Genomic DNA, 15,302 nt, shown 5'->3' with positions numbered 1-15,302 from the left:
AGGTCCCATCCAACCCCTACCATTCTGTGATTCTATGATCTGTAAGCCCAGATTCTGATTTTTTAACATAGTTGCACCCAATCCAGAGGTGAAAGTCCATCCCATGGAACAGAATACATTCTGGTCTACTGATCACTATAAAAAAAAAAATCAAACCCACTTACTGTGAATACCCATGTCTTGGATGTCTTGGCTTTTTCTCTGAACCAGCTGGTTTGGACCTTGTCAGAATCAGGAGACTGGATTAAGCCCAGCTGATGCACTAACCCATCAATTCTGCACTCCTCTGAGATATCGCCTTCAAGCTCATTATCCAAAGCCTAAATTGCAAAGAATTAGATACCTTCACTCTGCGTAACAGCAGGAAAAGGAGGGGGGAGGGGAAAGCAAAGGAAAAACAGAAATCAAATAAAATTCACAAGCCCACTATCTAATTAGGAAAAAAACTTCCAGTCCTGAAGCGTTTGTCAGTTTTTCATCCTGCAGAATGCATACTAATACCCTCTTCCCCTGCACGCTGCGTGGGACTGCCATTACCCTGCTTCCATAACATGCCAGAAGTGATCAGCATTAGGGCTTTCCTAATGTGTCTCCGAAACAATAGCAATTACAGAGTCGTCCATTCATATCTAAAGGCTTTAGCAGACTACAACTTCCCTCAGGAGGCTAAAGACATTTCATCGAAGCAATTACATTTATTGTACCACTAAAGTACTTTCTTTAAAGCCACGGTGGTTACCTTTGTGCATTAGAAGCAGAGCAGTGATGAGGAGCCACCTCGGCTGATCCAGACTCCTCCAAGCATATTTTTGTGCCTGATTCAAGATTGCTAAAACACACACACACCCCCACACCCTCTCTTGGGGTTTTTGCTGCCTTATTTTAATGTTATTACACTCCCTCACCCCAAGGGATCTGACATGCAGATTGGAGCCTATTTCCATGACAAGGGACCAAAATGGAAGCAGCTCATCAGTTTATTCAGCTATCCCAGCCCTCATCATGTCATCAAGGACCTTGTGATGTCTGGCAATGCCAGCTTTCAGCATTTCACAGCCCTGTCAACCTTAGCTCTCCTTCTGTTAAAAGTCAGGGGTTTTCAAGCTTTTTCTTCCCCACTAATCGCAAATGCTAGAAAGACAACTCAGATGTAACCCAACAGCAATAAGTCAAGGCACAAGCTAGAGGAACTAATAAGTTGTTGTTTTTTAATATCAAGAATAGAGAACAGTGTTATGATTTGGAGAGGAAAGACAGCTCAGATGAGGTTTTGAAGGCTGGAAGCTGTCAATGTAGTGTATGATTTACTTTCCACCTTTTTTGCCCCCTCTTTCCTACAGGAAGTCAAGCAGCTCTCTAGGAATATTCCTCCTGTGAATTTCACATCATGCATCAAAAAAACCCAACCCAAGGTGAAACACAAAGCTTTGGCCTGATGTCTGGAATCTCTGAGAGGATTTGCTCTCTGAGCTGCACCCCCCAGCAGGCCTGGTTCATGTGGGGCTGCCGGGAGGTGCCAGTAGCAAGCTGGGCAGCAGGGATCCAGCCATTTCCTTCAAAGCCAAGGCTGCATACAGCTCTGATACACAGGGAGGAGCTAAAGTACTAATAAGAGAAATGGATTCCTTGTGTTTGAGCAACATTTCCTTAGATCTGGGCTCTCCATCTTCCTTCCCAAGCTCTGCATTGGAAAGGAAGAGCTATCCTGCTGGTACAGGATAGTAACCCCACCCCTCCTGCCTCCCCGGGTCCTTCTGAGGATGCTGCAAGGCTGGACTGGCTCCTGGCCACCTTGCCACGTTTGCAGCCAAGCGTCCTGGCCCAAGGATGAACTTGTTGCCATGGCAGGAGCAGAAGCACGCGCTGCAGCACGGAGCGCTGGCCGCTCCTCCACAACGGCTTTTTGTTGTTCCTTTCCCACCCCACCACAATGGGCCCATCCTCTCGCCGTGCTGGAGCAGCCTGGCAAAGTCCAGCTGACTGTAAAGCACAGCAGCACCGTGGCTGAGGGCTCAACATCACATCTGCCTGCTGCAGACTCTGCCTGTGCCTGCCGCAGGGCACAGCGTGGGAAAGCAGAGCTCACCGCACAAGGCAGGAGTCCCCTGCACACACAGCACAGGAAGGGATGCAAAGGTTTTGAGGAAGGGGCTCTGTCCAACACAGAGAAGGAGAGTTTAGGTGAGCAGAATCATCACTTGAAAAGGAGGTTGTCTCCAGCTAATGCATTTCCTCACTGCTGCTGGGATGTTTGTCACAGGACGGGCTTAGCTCGGCTGACAGGTTAAAACTCCCTTCCAGCTCTGATTAGCCTTCCTAAAACTCAGGGCATCTCTCATTCACACACTAATTAATGGCAGGCTCAGAAGAAGTTGGTGTCCCTCATCGCTGCAGATTTTAACAAGGAGAAACACAAAGGTAGACTTAAAAATAAAGGCAGTGCTCCTTCCTGAGCAGCAGTTTCAGTGCCTCAGAGATTACAAGCCAGTCCTGCTCTGCATGTCAGCAAGCCTTTCCAAAATAATGAGCCTGCTTCCGTCCCAAGCAGCTCCTGTTGCACTGGAGAAATGAGCAGAAAGGTATTATGGGCTCACACTCACCAGATGGATGTCCTGCTTTGTTCTCTGCTTACAGAAAACCCTACACATACAGTTTGGATTATCTTCATTGTAATTCTAATCACCACCTCTCTGGAAGGGAGGGAGGGAGGAAGGGAGGGATCCTTGCCTTGGTCAGGAGAGCTAATTAAAAGTTGTGAGTCATCCAGACTTCTCCACACACTGGAAATGCTTTTGGAAGATCAGGTAATCTCTCATTCTTGGCGGAATCTAGTTAGCAAAAGGAAAAATGAAGCGGGCTCCCCTTGGGCAGGGAGCTGTACAAGAACAAATCTCATTTCCCCCACGAGATGCAGCAGCATAAATCAGAGAGGTGCTTCAAACATATGCAAACTACACCTTAAACCACAAAGATTCATGTTTGTTCCCCAGCACAGAAACACAAATACCTCCTGTGTACCTACACCCGGGCTGGCTTTTCAAACTCATTGTCCAGGAGGTTTCTGTGTACAAATACACACGGCAGGGACCTCTGCCTTCCCCTGAAAGAACTTCTGAACCCTCCAGTTGGTTCCTGGACAGCTGGGAACAAGCTCAAAGGTCTCAGAAAAGCCAGACCCAGAAGCTTCATGTGGCAATGGCAAGTTCACACAGAGCCTCAGCTCCTCAACCCTGATGAGGTGCAGAGGCAGCGGCCCCAAGCACGCGCCCGGAGGGAGCTGGGCAGAGCTCCAACAGCTCTAAGTCTGGTCCTCCCACACCAGCTTGGCACAGCCAGTCAGCAGGAGAAAGGCCCTCAGACCCAAAGGGGTTGGAAGGAGCTGGGAAGCACCAATGCCTCCATTCCCCACTCCTGGAAATACAAGGACATTGAGACAGTTGCCCAAGGACAGTAGAAGGCTTCCCAAGGCACCCACCACCATGCTGTTTCGGCCAAATTATCAAGTCTGGATCCTCAAGACTCAAACCCAGGCTCTGTATGTACAACGTTGACCAGTCTCTGTCATTTCATGGAATCATAGAATGCTGGGGGTTGGAAGGCACCTCCAGAGCTCCCACCTCTTTACATACTGCAATGAGAAATTATGTCAAGCTGGACATGGATGATGCTCTGAGCAAAGAAAGTGCCTCCACAAGTACCTCACCTGGATGGAACCACCATGCTGGTGCCTTAAGGGATGTGGCTGCATTGCTTGGCCATTCAGGGCAAAGTCACCACGTTGAATTAGAGGTGAGAGCAAACAACCCTTGAGCTGAAGCTGAACATCACACTGCAGGGGAAAAATAAAATGGACATGGGCAAAACCACATCAAGGAACAAGGGAGCATAAGAGACTGCTGCTTCCACTTGATTGTTTTAGAGGTTTGCTCAGTACCTTAACTCTGCTGGGATTCAAAACCATTTAGTCTTTGCTTCATAGGAACACCACAGGCCCCAGAGAGCTCTCTTGGCAGAAGGATGCTCCAGTCAGTATTCATAAATCACATTTCCTCAATGCTCAGTGAAGCCAGCCACCCAGGTTGTGCACCTCTGGCTTTTCCTTGTCTTTCTTGCTGCATCCATGACATTCTCCTTGATGAGAGTTCACTGTCCCCTCTCCCTCTTTTGACACGTCCTCCAAACCAGCGTTCCTCTGCAGTCTCAGTGAAGCAGTGCAATCCCTGGTGGGCCGAGCTATGGCCCAAGAGGAGGATGGGCATCATCCTGCCCACAGACATGGGCAGGGAATGCAATGCACTGCACTTCAAAGCCAACAGCCAGTCTGCAGTGCTGGGCTCCACTATGAACAACACAACTGACAAGAAACAAGCTCCTGCTCCTGGCCAAAAGCATCTCACGTGGATCAACCATGACTTGATCTGGCAGGTTTGCTGTCCCTGTGCTTTTTGGGCACAGCAGGCAGGAAAATGCTTGGGCTTCCCTCAATGAATAAGCACAGAAGGATCGATCAAATGCAGCTGGTTACAATGCTGCAGCTGAAGTATGCACACACTGAGCCTTTTCTGCTACTGCAATACTGCCGCTCACACACCAGCAACCTAAAACTATCTCTTTTGTACACCCAAATTGATCCTCACTCTTAATTAGTGCTCTCAGTTGCAGTAAAATTTCATTTGTTTCTTCCAAAAGTGGCCTGGTCCATTGTCCCTCTCCCCTGACCTATGAAAATTAGTCATTGAGCTCAGTGACAGTGGTAAGTGCAAAACCCAGCATCAAAGGGACATAATGGGGGCCTCTTAGGACTGACAAAAAAACCACCATTAATCAAGGCATGCTCAAGAGGTGCCAACTTACTGAGGCATGTGAGTGGCCCCAGTCTGAGCCGGGGCTGGCCTGCCGGAGGCTGGATGCAGAAGGATGTGTGGGTGCAGAGATGCTGCTCCCCATAGCCTCGTGGACCAAAGCTTGCCCCAGGCAAGAGGGTGGCTGCAGAGAGGAACAGCTACCCCAGCATTGCTGCTCCCTGGCCAGATGGTCTCTGCTCTACCAGCTCCAAGGATTTGCCCACCTGACTTCCCCAAAGAGGTTACAGAGCTGTGCTTTTCCAGCCTTTAATGTAGGGAGTGGAGACAGGGCTCATTTTGTGATACCAAATGCACTGCTCCAACTGTGCCTGCGGCCCCTACTACTGTTAGGAGCGGCACCGTGTCAGATCTGGAGGGAGATGTCGGCATCTCCATCTGTTGTTTCCAGAGTTAACACATGAGCCTACACGCTCCCAGAGCCACACAACATTGTCCATCCGGCAGCACCCTGCACTGACCTCCCTGTGAGATCCCAGGGCCAAACTAACAGGGAAGACACAAACTGCACAGACAGATGAGAAGCGGTGCAGAAGCTGCAGCAAAATCACCCAGAGAATTTCCCCAGAGCCCCATCAACAAACCTGCACAAGTACTAAGCCAAGGCAGCCCCATTCAGCCAGTGAGAGCAGCGGGGCAGCTGAAAGGAGAGGGGATCAGTTTTAGCTGGTCAGGGCAGAGAGAGTTTTAACATCAGAAAACCCCAGCAAAGAGGCAAACCTCTGCCAAAATCAAACCTCCGTAGCAAAGCAGTGTGTCTAAACCCTCTCCTGCAAATCCACATCATTAAACAGAATAACTTGGATTGGGCAAATCCAAATGACTCTCACTTTCAAGGTCCTGCATTCAGAAGCCCACAATGGAGAACAATGAGGGAGAGAAAAAGGCGAGGATCTTGAGGCAGCATTCAGAAGGCCATCTGGTCCGGCCGGCACAGCCAGCGCTGGGAACGGGCAGCGGCGGGGGTTGAGATTTAATCTGAGCCACTTATTGAGTGACCTCAGGCGAATCGTTTGACCTCCTTTTGCCTCAGTCAACCCAACTGTAAAATTGGGTTTAAAGCAAGAACCTCTCTGAAAACCATATGCTGTGCCTAGGAGGAGTGGGAGCAGACTCCCTTCCCAGCAATTGGCCTGGGATGGTGGGGAGAGTCAAAACAGGAGCAGAAAAGGCAGAGCATGGAGAGGGGATCCAGCATCCCTTGGCGTCAGGGAGCTCCGGCCAATGGCTCTCAGGTCTCATCCCGATGGCCCTGGGAAAGTAGCTTTGGCTTCATGCTGGGACTCAGCCACAAGAGGGAATCTGTGAGGTTTGCCCTTGCTCGTATCACTGCTGCACCCAAAGGCCCCAAACATTCACAGCAGGGTCCCTAAATCTCAGTCTCCTAGCAGCTGTGGGCAGCGATCAGCACAAAAAGACACAGTCCTGACAAAATCAAGTCTCTTTCTCTACAGCTTCTGTGCCCTTCTATCTGTTTACATATACTACTGTTTTCAGTAGTGGTGTGTTACAGCCATGACCAGAGCTTCAAGGCAAACACAGCAATGCTTACCTTTAAGTCACTGCTTACCCAACTAGATGAAGAGCATTGATTGCTCTGGTCAAATGCCCCTGGAAATTGATTCCTACTTACAGTCTTGCCAATGAATGACAGCAGAAAAGCGGCCCCCCTCTTGCCTGGGCATCAGCACTGTACACCCTTCACCCCTTGGCAGGCCTGCAGGGGAGCAACAGCACAGATTGGAAACCATCCCCAGCTAACCTGAGTCCCTAATAAACAAAAAATAGCAACTTGGGACCCCAGGATGCTCACATGGGTTTGCAAATGATGACACTGACTACACCCACCTCGGGCTCAGAGAGGGGAAACTGAGGCACAGCTGGTGCACACATGTTATTGGCCATGCCATAGCCAGTTGGGACCCTTGTAGGGCAGAACGAGAGGGAAAGTCATGTCTAACCATCCTGCAAAAACAACCACAGAACTGGTGGCGTTACACATCCTCAAGCTGAGACAAGCCTAAGCAGATAAAGAGCTGCTCTGCAACAGCACTGAAGAGATGCCAGGGTGACGACCGCAAGCAGAAGCCTAAGGAGGCAGAGGAGGAGGATAGTACCACACTGCAGGGCGAAGCTGAAGCAAAGCAGCAAGTAGAGGGACAAGCAGTGTAAAGGCAGGTGAGGCAGGGCACAGTGCTGTCTCCACAGAGCTGGCCACGTGGGTACCACCAAAGCATCATCCTGGGTTAAAAAAATCAGGCAGTGGACTTGGGAGCAGCCTCGTGCTGCAGGTGCAGGCTACAGAGATGTCAGAACTTCCTCAGCTGTGCTCCAAGAGTTAATTGAGACAAATAACTCAACAGTGCTACCATTAATGAAATTCTTCTGATATATTTCCCCTGAGCTTTCTATAAATGATTAAGTGACATTACTGCCTGCAGTGCAAACCCTCTATATGAGAGATAACATAGCTGGAGCTAAGGTTGGCACATCCACCTCAGAAACCTCGCAGAGAAGTGTAAGATGATATTTAAATAACTCTCACACTGCTAAGAAATGAGCAGCCAAAAAGAAATATGGCCTTATAGTGTGCTCAAGTCTCAGGACAAATCCTGGCTGTTAGATGCAGACACTGAAAGGCAGCGGGTGGTAAGTGACAAACTCTTTTAATTCCGCAAATCTACGACAATTCCCAGTCAAATCTCCCCAATCTCCCCCCAGTGACTCCTATATTTGTACATTTCTTTTGCAGCATACAGAGGGCCAAGTACTGCAACAGTACAGATGTGAGAGGCAGCATCACGTGAGCCAGCATGTCCTAGAGGCATCCAAAAGAGCTGATGGAGGGAAATAGCCCACGCGCCCATTATATCCATCCCCTGGAATCCTCTCACAGTCTTTTGGCTTCACTTGATTTCTTTCCTCTTTTTTTTTTTTTTTTTTTTTTTTTAGTAATTCCTCATTGTTGTGGTTTTTTTCCCTCACTGCTACAAGCCCAGAACTTGCTCTTGACTTACCAAGAATCGTAAGCATTCAAAGAACAGACAATAAAGAAATGTCATTGGCATCAGCACTGAGCCATTCTGCTCAGCATTTGCGAAGACAGAGCATTAAATGCAAGCAAAGCCACAGACCAGGGAACAAAATACATCACACCTCTCTTTTCTGGATGGAAGAAACTTGACATGCAACAGCAGGGGTTAAACTGCAATAAAATGCAACTGACCATCACACAAAAGTTCCTGGGAGTAACTCCAGAGGCACAAACCAACCCCAGGGCACTTGCTTTAAAAGCATCCCTTTACCTCCAGCCAAAACATGTCATAATTAAAGTATCCTACTTCCAGCTGCAGAAACAGGTTCACTTAATCCAAACACCACCTACAGGTAGGGCTCTGCTGACAATACAGATACTGCACAGGAGAAACCAACAGCAAGCCCAGACGTTTAAGGTCTGCTATGATGTTTTGAGCAGAGACTCATAATCTACATCCAAACAGTGGCATTGCCCAGGAAATACCTTGGTGACAACTTTGGTGCCACCTTCTTTAAACCCTAATTTAAAATGCTAACTTCATAATGAGTGGAACAAAACTGTGTAAAAACATTTCCCACTCTAATCCTGGTTTGATCCCCCCAGTATGGCCTTCTTTTGTAATTATGTCCCTTTGTGATCTCACTCTAATGCCTTGTATTGTGACCCATAAAATAATCAGCCTCCTTTGTCTCTCCCTAATCCTTTTAGACTTCCTTCTTGTCTCTGCACTCTTATAAATGCTGCCATTATTTGGGCTCAGCAGCTCTTCCCACCACCCCAGAGCTGGAAAGGGGGCTGCAGGTTAAACCCTGAATATATTCTGTGCAGAAGAGCTGAAACGGTGGGAAGGTCTTTGCTGCTTTAAAAATCCTGCAATTCCCAACCTCCTCCCCTAGCCACACAGCTTGGCAGGGAAAACAACTTGCAAGCAGGCATAGGCAACAAATCTCCATCCCTTTTGTATTTTGCAGGTGACCTTGAGACCCTCGGACTGGAGGTTGTCACAGCCAGCATGTTTGCAGGGAGAGCATGCTCGGTCCCAGGCTGGGCGAGAGGGACCAACACAGAGGAGAGATGTAACATCCACCTTGCCTGGGCTATCAGTCCTGCCCTCCTGCAGGCACGATGGCCAGGCACAGTGGGATGGGGGAGCAGGATTTGGGGCAGGATGCAGGGAGGAAGGAGGCAAGGGAGCAGAGGAGGGCACAGGGATGTGTGTTGCTATGCTTAGCTATAAAACACTCTTCCCGCAGCAAAACACCAGGAAAGTGTCATTACGAGCTCAGATCTCTCCAGAGCTATTCAGGTCCCACAGTACTTCAAATATCGGGCACATTCTTTCCACCAAACTTCGAGCAACCTCTTTGGCGTTAAGTTGCACAATTGACTTACTTTCTCTCCTTCCCCCCCCCACCTCAAAGCACCAGATCAAACAGGGAAAATTGCTGCTCTCAGGCTGGATGCGTGCAGAGCCTGATCCGATACCCAGTTTGATGGTGATTTCCAATTAGTGGTAACTGCCTGTTATTGAGTGATATAATCAATGGGTCTTACTCCACCGGCTGGGCTGTGATTTATGATGATGTGAAGCCAGCTCCATCAAATTACAGCATCAGCACAAAGGGCTGGAAATGCCACGAGACAACATGATTGGAGTTAAGTATGGCCAAGTTAAGCAAAGGGTGGTGATGCGAAGAAAGGCAGCTAGCTGTGTTTTGGGAAGCTCACCTTCCAAGGGAGTGGACTCTACCTGTTACTGTTGCTCAGAGGGTATCTTCACCCACAGATAGTAAAGATGTGCATCAGCTTCTGGCTGAAATACAGCTCAAAGAGCCCCACAAAGACTCAGCCAAGCAGTGCCTCCAGAGAACACTCAGCCCATGAAAATTATTTTAATTAAGACAGCTCAGAGTCATGAAAAATTATGCAGCTGTCACTGGGAGAAAGAAAAGATCTGTATTCAATAACCTGATCAGATTATAAAAACACGTTGCATTCCACAACCTTTTAAACTAACACACCAGGGTTTGAACAGACGCAGCAGCAGCAACTGAAAAAAGGGTGGAAACGCCGAGGGCTCTGCTCAGCTTGGTCATGCACAGGCTCCTTGCACACTTGGGCTTGTTCAAAAAAAGGTTACACTACAAGAATATCATCAGTGTGCTTAGCACGTGACCTGCCAAGGCATAAACCAGCCAAGGTCCACCCCCTTCCACCAAGTATCTTCACTTAACAACGATGACATACAGAAATTGCCCCTGAATTTCAGTTCAGTGAGTTTAATGGGCTCATTTTTAGGAGGAGGGTTTTAAGGAGTGTCCGCTCCGTGAGGAAACTGCATCCACCCCGAGTCCATCGGGGCCACGTGCGCAGCAGCTGACAGCACCATATTCTTCCAGTTAAATTTTACTCGACGCCGAGCATCCGAGTAAATTTGAAACATAAAAATATGATATCCAGCCCACATTTCCTGAATGCAAATATGTACATTCCTCCCAGCCAGGAAGATTATATTCCAAGCAATACTACAAAGCCAGGGTCTGTAACGGTGATACGAGACTAACAGCCTGCCTTTGAAGACAGCAAAAAGTGCAGCAGAGCTCTCAAGGGGCTCCGGTCTGTCAGATCTCTTTTATTCCTCAGTAGCACGGCCTTGATCAACTTTCAAGATTCCTGTTTGTGAAAGGTTTTTATTTCTCTTTTGCTTTTGTGTTCAGATGTCAGGCTCAAAGGGAAGATCAGCACTGGGATGAGGTTTTCCCCACCGGCAGTATTTACTCTGCTCTGCAAAGGTCTGCTTGGTGCCTGGGGTTTCTTTTCCCTTCCAGGCAGCCAGCACCCATTTCCTCAATGCAACGGGTCCCATCATCTCTAAAATGGGGATAATTACTCTCTGTTTTTGTTTTGCTTATTGGGATTTGAGGCCAGGAAAAATCACTATTGCTTGTGTGTAATCACAGAATCTTAAGGGTTGTAATCAACCATCCTGAGACATGGGGTTTCGAAGGTACAACTGTGATTTGCTCTTGGGAGGCTTCATCTACCTTTAAGCCGAGTCCTAAGCACACGTGTGTGCTTCATGAGGTTCAGGCACAGTGGGGAACCTTTCCCTTAACAGAAGGTTATACTTGCCAGCAACATCAAGTTTCATTCCCATTATCCACAGGCACCTGTGGCATCGAGGCCAGGTGCTCCCCGTTTTGTGCTGGCTTCACCCAGACCTCTTCTGAGGGCTGGCAAGAAACCAAGCCTGGAGCCAGAACAGAGTCCAGAGCATTTTCCACACAACCCCTTTTTCATTTTGATCCACATGAAACTAGGGCTACAAAAGGCAACACCCAGCACGTCACATACATATTGATGCAGAGATAAGAATGTTTACTGACAATCCACCATCCCAAAGGTAATTCCTCAAGTCTCCTGTTTACAGGTCTGAGAAGTTTGACACCGTGCTTGTGTGTCAGCCAGCTCCCAGCTCATAAATGCCAGAGCCATTCACCAAAAGCGCTCCAAGGTTTAGCGCCGCAAGACTGACAAGTTTGAGATCCAGCTGCTAATCTGGCACAGACCCAAAGCCCTTGGCTCCTGGACAATGTCACTTCTTAACGCTGCTGAAAAGCTAGGTTTGCAGATGGCCACTTCATGCACTCGGGAATTGTTATACACAAGGGCTGGAGTGTTCCCTTGGTGGGCTGCCAGCCGGCCCTGGCGCTGCGGGGAGTGGGCGGCGGGGCTCCAAAAGGCCCCCTCCAGCCCCAGTTTGGGGAGCGCAGCCAGGACCTCGGCCCCAGACTTTGCCATAGACTGTTTCTGCTTTGCACCAAAAAAATGGTGGTATTAATTTGCCAGTGCAACAGAGCTTGCACAGGAAAAACGTGGCAGCCAAACAAGTGGGAGAACCCTTCAGTAAAACTTATTTAACAAGCCAGCATTGAGCCAGGTCTCAGGGCTATACCAGACACCTGTCCTCACACCCATAAATAAATTACACCCAGCAGCAGCTTCTAGGAGAATGCAAAAAGGATTAGCAGCTGTACCCCTAGAGCCCACAGGCAGTCTATGGGCAAAGCTGGTCACCAGCACAACAGGGACAGAAACTACCACAACACCTCAGCTGTGCCATCAGACCTGTGACAAACACAAGCCAGCTCTCAGAGCCAGCACTGGAGAACCCAGCAGCCTGCATGGCAGGGGACCCAGCAGGACCATGGCATTGCAACAGGGTAAGCTGGGGACTGTGCAGGGCTGGAGTTACACCCTGTCCTGTAATTCTTCCTCCCCCACCTTTAAATTTCATTCCTTCACTGACATTTTCATCTCTCCTCCTCCTCCAGGCTCCCCCGCTAGACAATCTGTCTGGTGTTCTTAGCCTTGCCCCCAAAGGCACTGCCACGCTGGTAGTAAATAAGACCTTGCAGCCTCCACACCGCCTGCCTTAAAATGAAAGAAACCACGACCTTCAGAAGGTCTTTGCCTACGGTTTGGAAAGAGCTGCCTGCCAAGCAGAACCCAGCCGTGCTGGAAGCAAAGGGGCTTCCAAACCCACCACAGGACATACATGAACCACAGACCAGTTCAACACGTGACTTAAACGTAACTTACCGCCCTAAGACAGGGAATTTACTGCTAGAAGGTGGCCTTACTTTTCTCCCCAAGAGGGCCGATTAGCTGCTTTCGCACCTCGGCAGCTACACAGATTAGATCCCCACACTTCTCCAGGTTCCTTTTTCTCTTCCCCCTCTTTAATCCTTCCTCCCTGGACACTCAGCACCCACCACACTGCCCTCCTGATTCCTGGCAAAGCCGGTGGCCCTTGTGGGACTGCCCCCCCGAGACGCAGGTGGGACGATGCCCGTACTTACTGGCTGCCTGAATCTTGGCCTTGCGGCTGACCACCAGCCCATAGTGGTTTTGTGCCATGCAGTCGTACTCGCCTTCATCCGAGGAGCCATCTCCCCGCACCCTCTGGAAGCGGGAGACGTAGAGGGACCCGTTGGCCAACATGAAAGCGTTCTCACTGTCCACGATCATGGCGCCGTTCTTCCGCCACGTGATGGTGATGGGCTGGATGCCCTCCACCTGGCAGTACAGGATCAAGGGCTGCTCCTGCACAGCTATGTCATCGCTGGGCTCCACAACGAACGCCAACTCGGAGGAACGGCCGAAATCTAAAGCAAAGAGAGAAGGACAGAGTCAGCAGCGTGTCCAAAGAGGCAACCACTATGGCAGCACACAGGATGGTGAAAACATCAGGGATGGAGGGGGATATAATAGAGCTACAGGCTGCGAGTGTTTCTGAGAAACATGATACCCTTGGGCACGCTCTGCCTCCCGAGACTTTGCTATCAAAATCTCGGGGTACATTTCCCAAGGCACAAACACAGGCAGAGACCTTCAAGCCTGCCTTTGGAGACCCCTTTGGGGTTTCACCAAGGCCCAGCTTCGCTTGGTACCCCACTGCAGATTTACCTCTTCACCTCGCTTGGCAAGGAAAGGGCAGCACAGAATAAAATCCTGCACAAGTGTGAGGAAGTGCTTCCTTCACATCACTCCAGGAGCAGAAGTTTACACCAGCTGAAGGAATCAGCTCCTCTCCCTGTAAGCAGCAAGAGAGGGGGCTGTGCTGTGCCCAGCTGGCAGAGTGAAGCGATGCTTTGAGGCCCCTTCCAGCCCTTGAGATTCTGTGATCCTGTGACCAGCAGCCCCCCACTGAGCCCATATTGCCACCGACATCTCCGCCACACTGCTCCCGGCTTGGCAGAGCAGGAGGCTGTTTGCCTCTCAAACATAACACCGTGCCCTCCTGGCACTTTGGTCTCTCTCAGGCTGTAACAGCTGAAGGATGGTGTTATTCAGCCCTTAATGTAGAGCAAATTAAGCACCAAAATACAAACGCACAACGTTCTGGCTCAGCGACACAAAAGGTTTCTTGCAAAGCAATTACGTTAAGTGATGTCCACGAGAGATAAGTTATTGCAGAATTTGTACCAACAATAGGCAAACCCTCCTACAGATACATCCTCATTTACTTCTTTGGCCAATTGAACCTTTAAACACTCTGTCTTTGCCCTGTTATGCTTCATTTGGCCCAGCACACCTTTTTAGGGTAAAACTTGCCTTCCAGTCATGACTGGATGCTACAGAACACGACAGACACAGAGCTGTTGTTTAAAGATTAGCCCAAAATGCACACTGATGGGGAAGACAAAAAGCAACCAAGAAAAAGGAGGCTTATAAATCTTTGCAGGGGATAGGGGTGAATTTACTTATTCTTTTAAAAGAAGACCACTGGAAATTAAACTCCAGCAGTGAGCAAACTGCAGTTTGACCTGCATACAGGAGAAGACTTCCTAACAGTTCTCTTGTGCAACAGCCCCTTGACGAGTGGAGGTTTCCAGCTGCTCAAACCTGCAATACAGCTTCTCCCCTCTTGCACAGGTTCAGGGGGACCAGCTCCAGGCTGCTCACAGAACTGGGAGGCACACAGGTACTTTCTCTTGGCAAACATCAGCCACTACACTGTATTTGTAACTCCTGTCCCTAACACGGACCCCATCAAGGGCAGGATCCCACTGCACTAGGCTCCGAAACAAAGTGCAGGGCAGATCGTTAAGGCAGGGTAAAAATAAACGAGAGGAGAAGAGGCAGTTACCCTAAAGAAAAAGGAGAAAAAAATCCTGCCTTTTCTGCTCTGCGAACCCAGAGAGATTTTTTTTCTCTTTCTTTCTGTAAATCCCCATTGCTTTCTACAGCAACTTAAATTGGATTACGGAGGATAAACATTGAGTGCAACCTGAGCCGAGGCAGATGGACGGAGCAGACAAAGAAGGCAGGGGTAGTACAGGGCAGGTCAAAGGTACTGCTGTCAAGGTATGAGTGTGTGCAGGGAATGGACAAGTTCTACTTAGTGACAGACACCTAAAACACACACTTTATTAACCCATTAAGTCTTAAAATGTCAAGCTAGCTCCAGCCACCCCAGTGATCTATTGCTCACCGTGACTTCTTTTTTATGAGATAGCCCTGGGCTTCTCTCAGCGAGTCAGACAGCAGCACAAACCCATCAATTACTCTCTTTTTTTTTTGGTGAAAATTAAGGAATTAGATGAATGTTCTGCATTTTTCTACAAACTGGCCAAAGTCTCAACAGCACCTACCACGCTGGGGCCCCATTCCCTTCATGGGCACTCCTGGGAGTTAGGTAGGACAAGGACCCTCATGTCCCAGCACTGAACTGAGGGGGACTTCTGACTCCAGAAAGATTGAGCAAGACTTCAGGATTTCACTTGAGACAATCACTAAAAAATCCATAAAGAAATAAATGCCTCAGCTTCCCCCAGCTCCCCTGTACTCTTAAGTAAAACAGCTTATTATATATACAATAAAAGGAAGAATCAACATAA

At 48.9% G+C, this 15,302-nt stretch overlaps 1 protein-coding gene across 1 annotated transcript in view; it reads right to left on the bottom strand.

Annotated features, from left to right (window-relative positions):
• IGDCC3 (immunoglobulin superfamily DCC subclass member 3) overlaps positions 1 to 15,302 on the bottom strand; it is a 103,996-nt gene that overhangs the window by 80,525 nt on the left and 8,169 nt on the right. The window contains exon 2 of the mRNA XM_062000447.1: positions 12,762 to 13,067. Coding sequence (XP_061856431.1) covers positions 12,762 to 13,067 — 306 coding nt within the window. The remainder of the gene's footprint in view (positions 1 to 12,761; positions 13,068 to 15,302) is intronic.

Source organism: Colius striatus, chromosome 7, assembly GCF_028858725.1.
Source record: "Colius striatus isolate bColStr4 chromosome 7, bColStr4.1.hap1, whole genome shotgun sequence".
In the NCBI taxonomy this organism is placed as follows: domain Eukaryota; kingdom Metazoa; phylum Chordata; class Aves; order Coliiformes; family Coliidae; genus Colius; species Colius striatus.
This window is presented reverse-complemented; position numbering and strand designations above follow the sequence as displayed.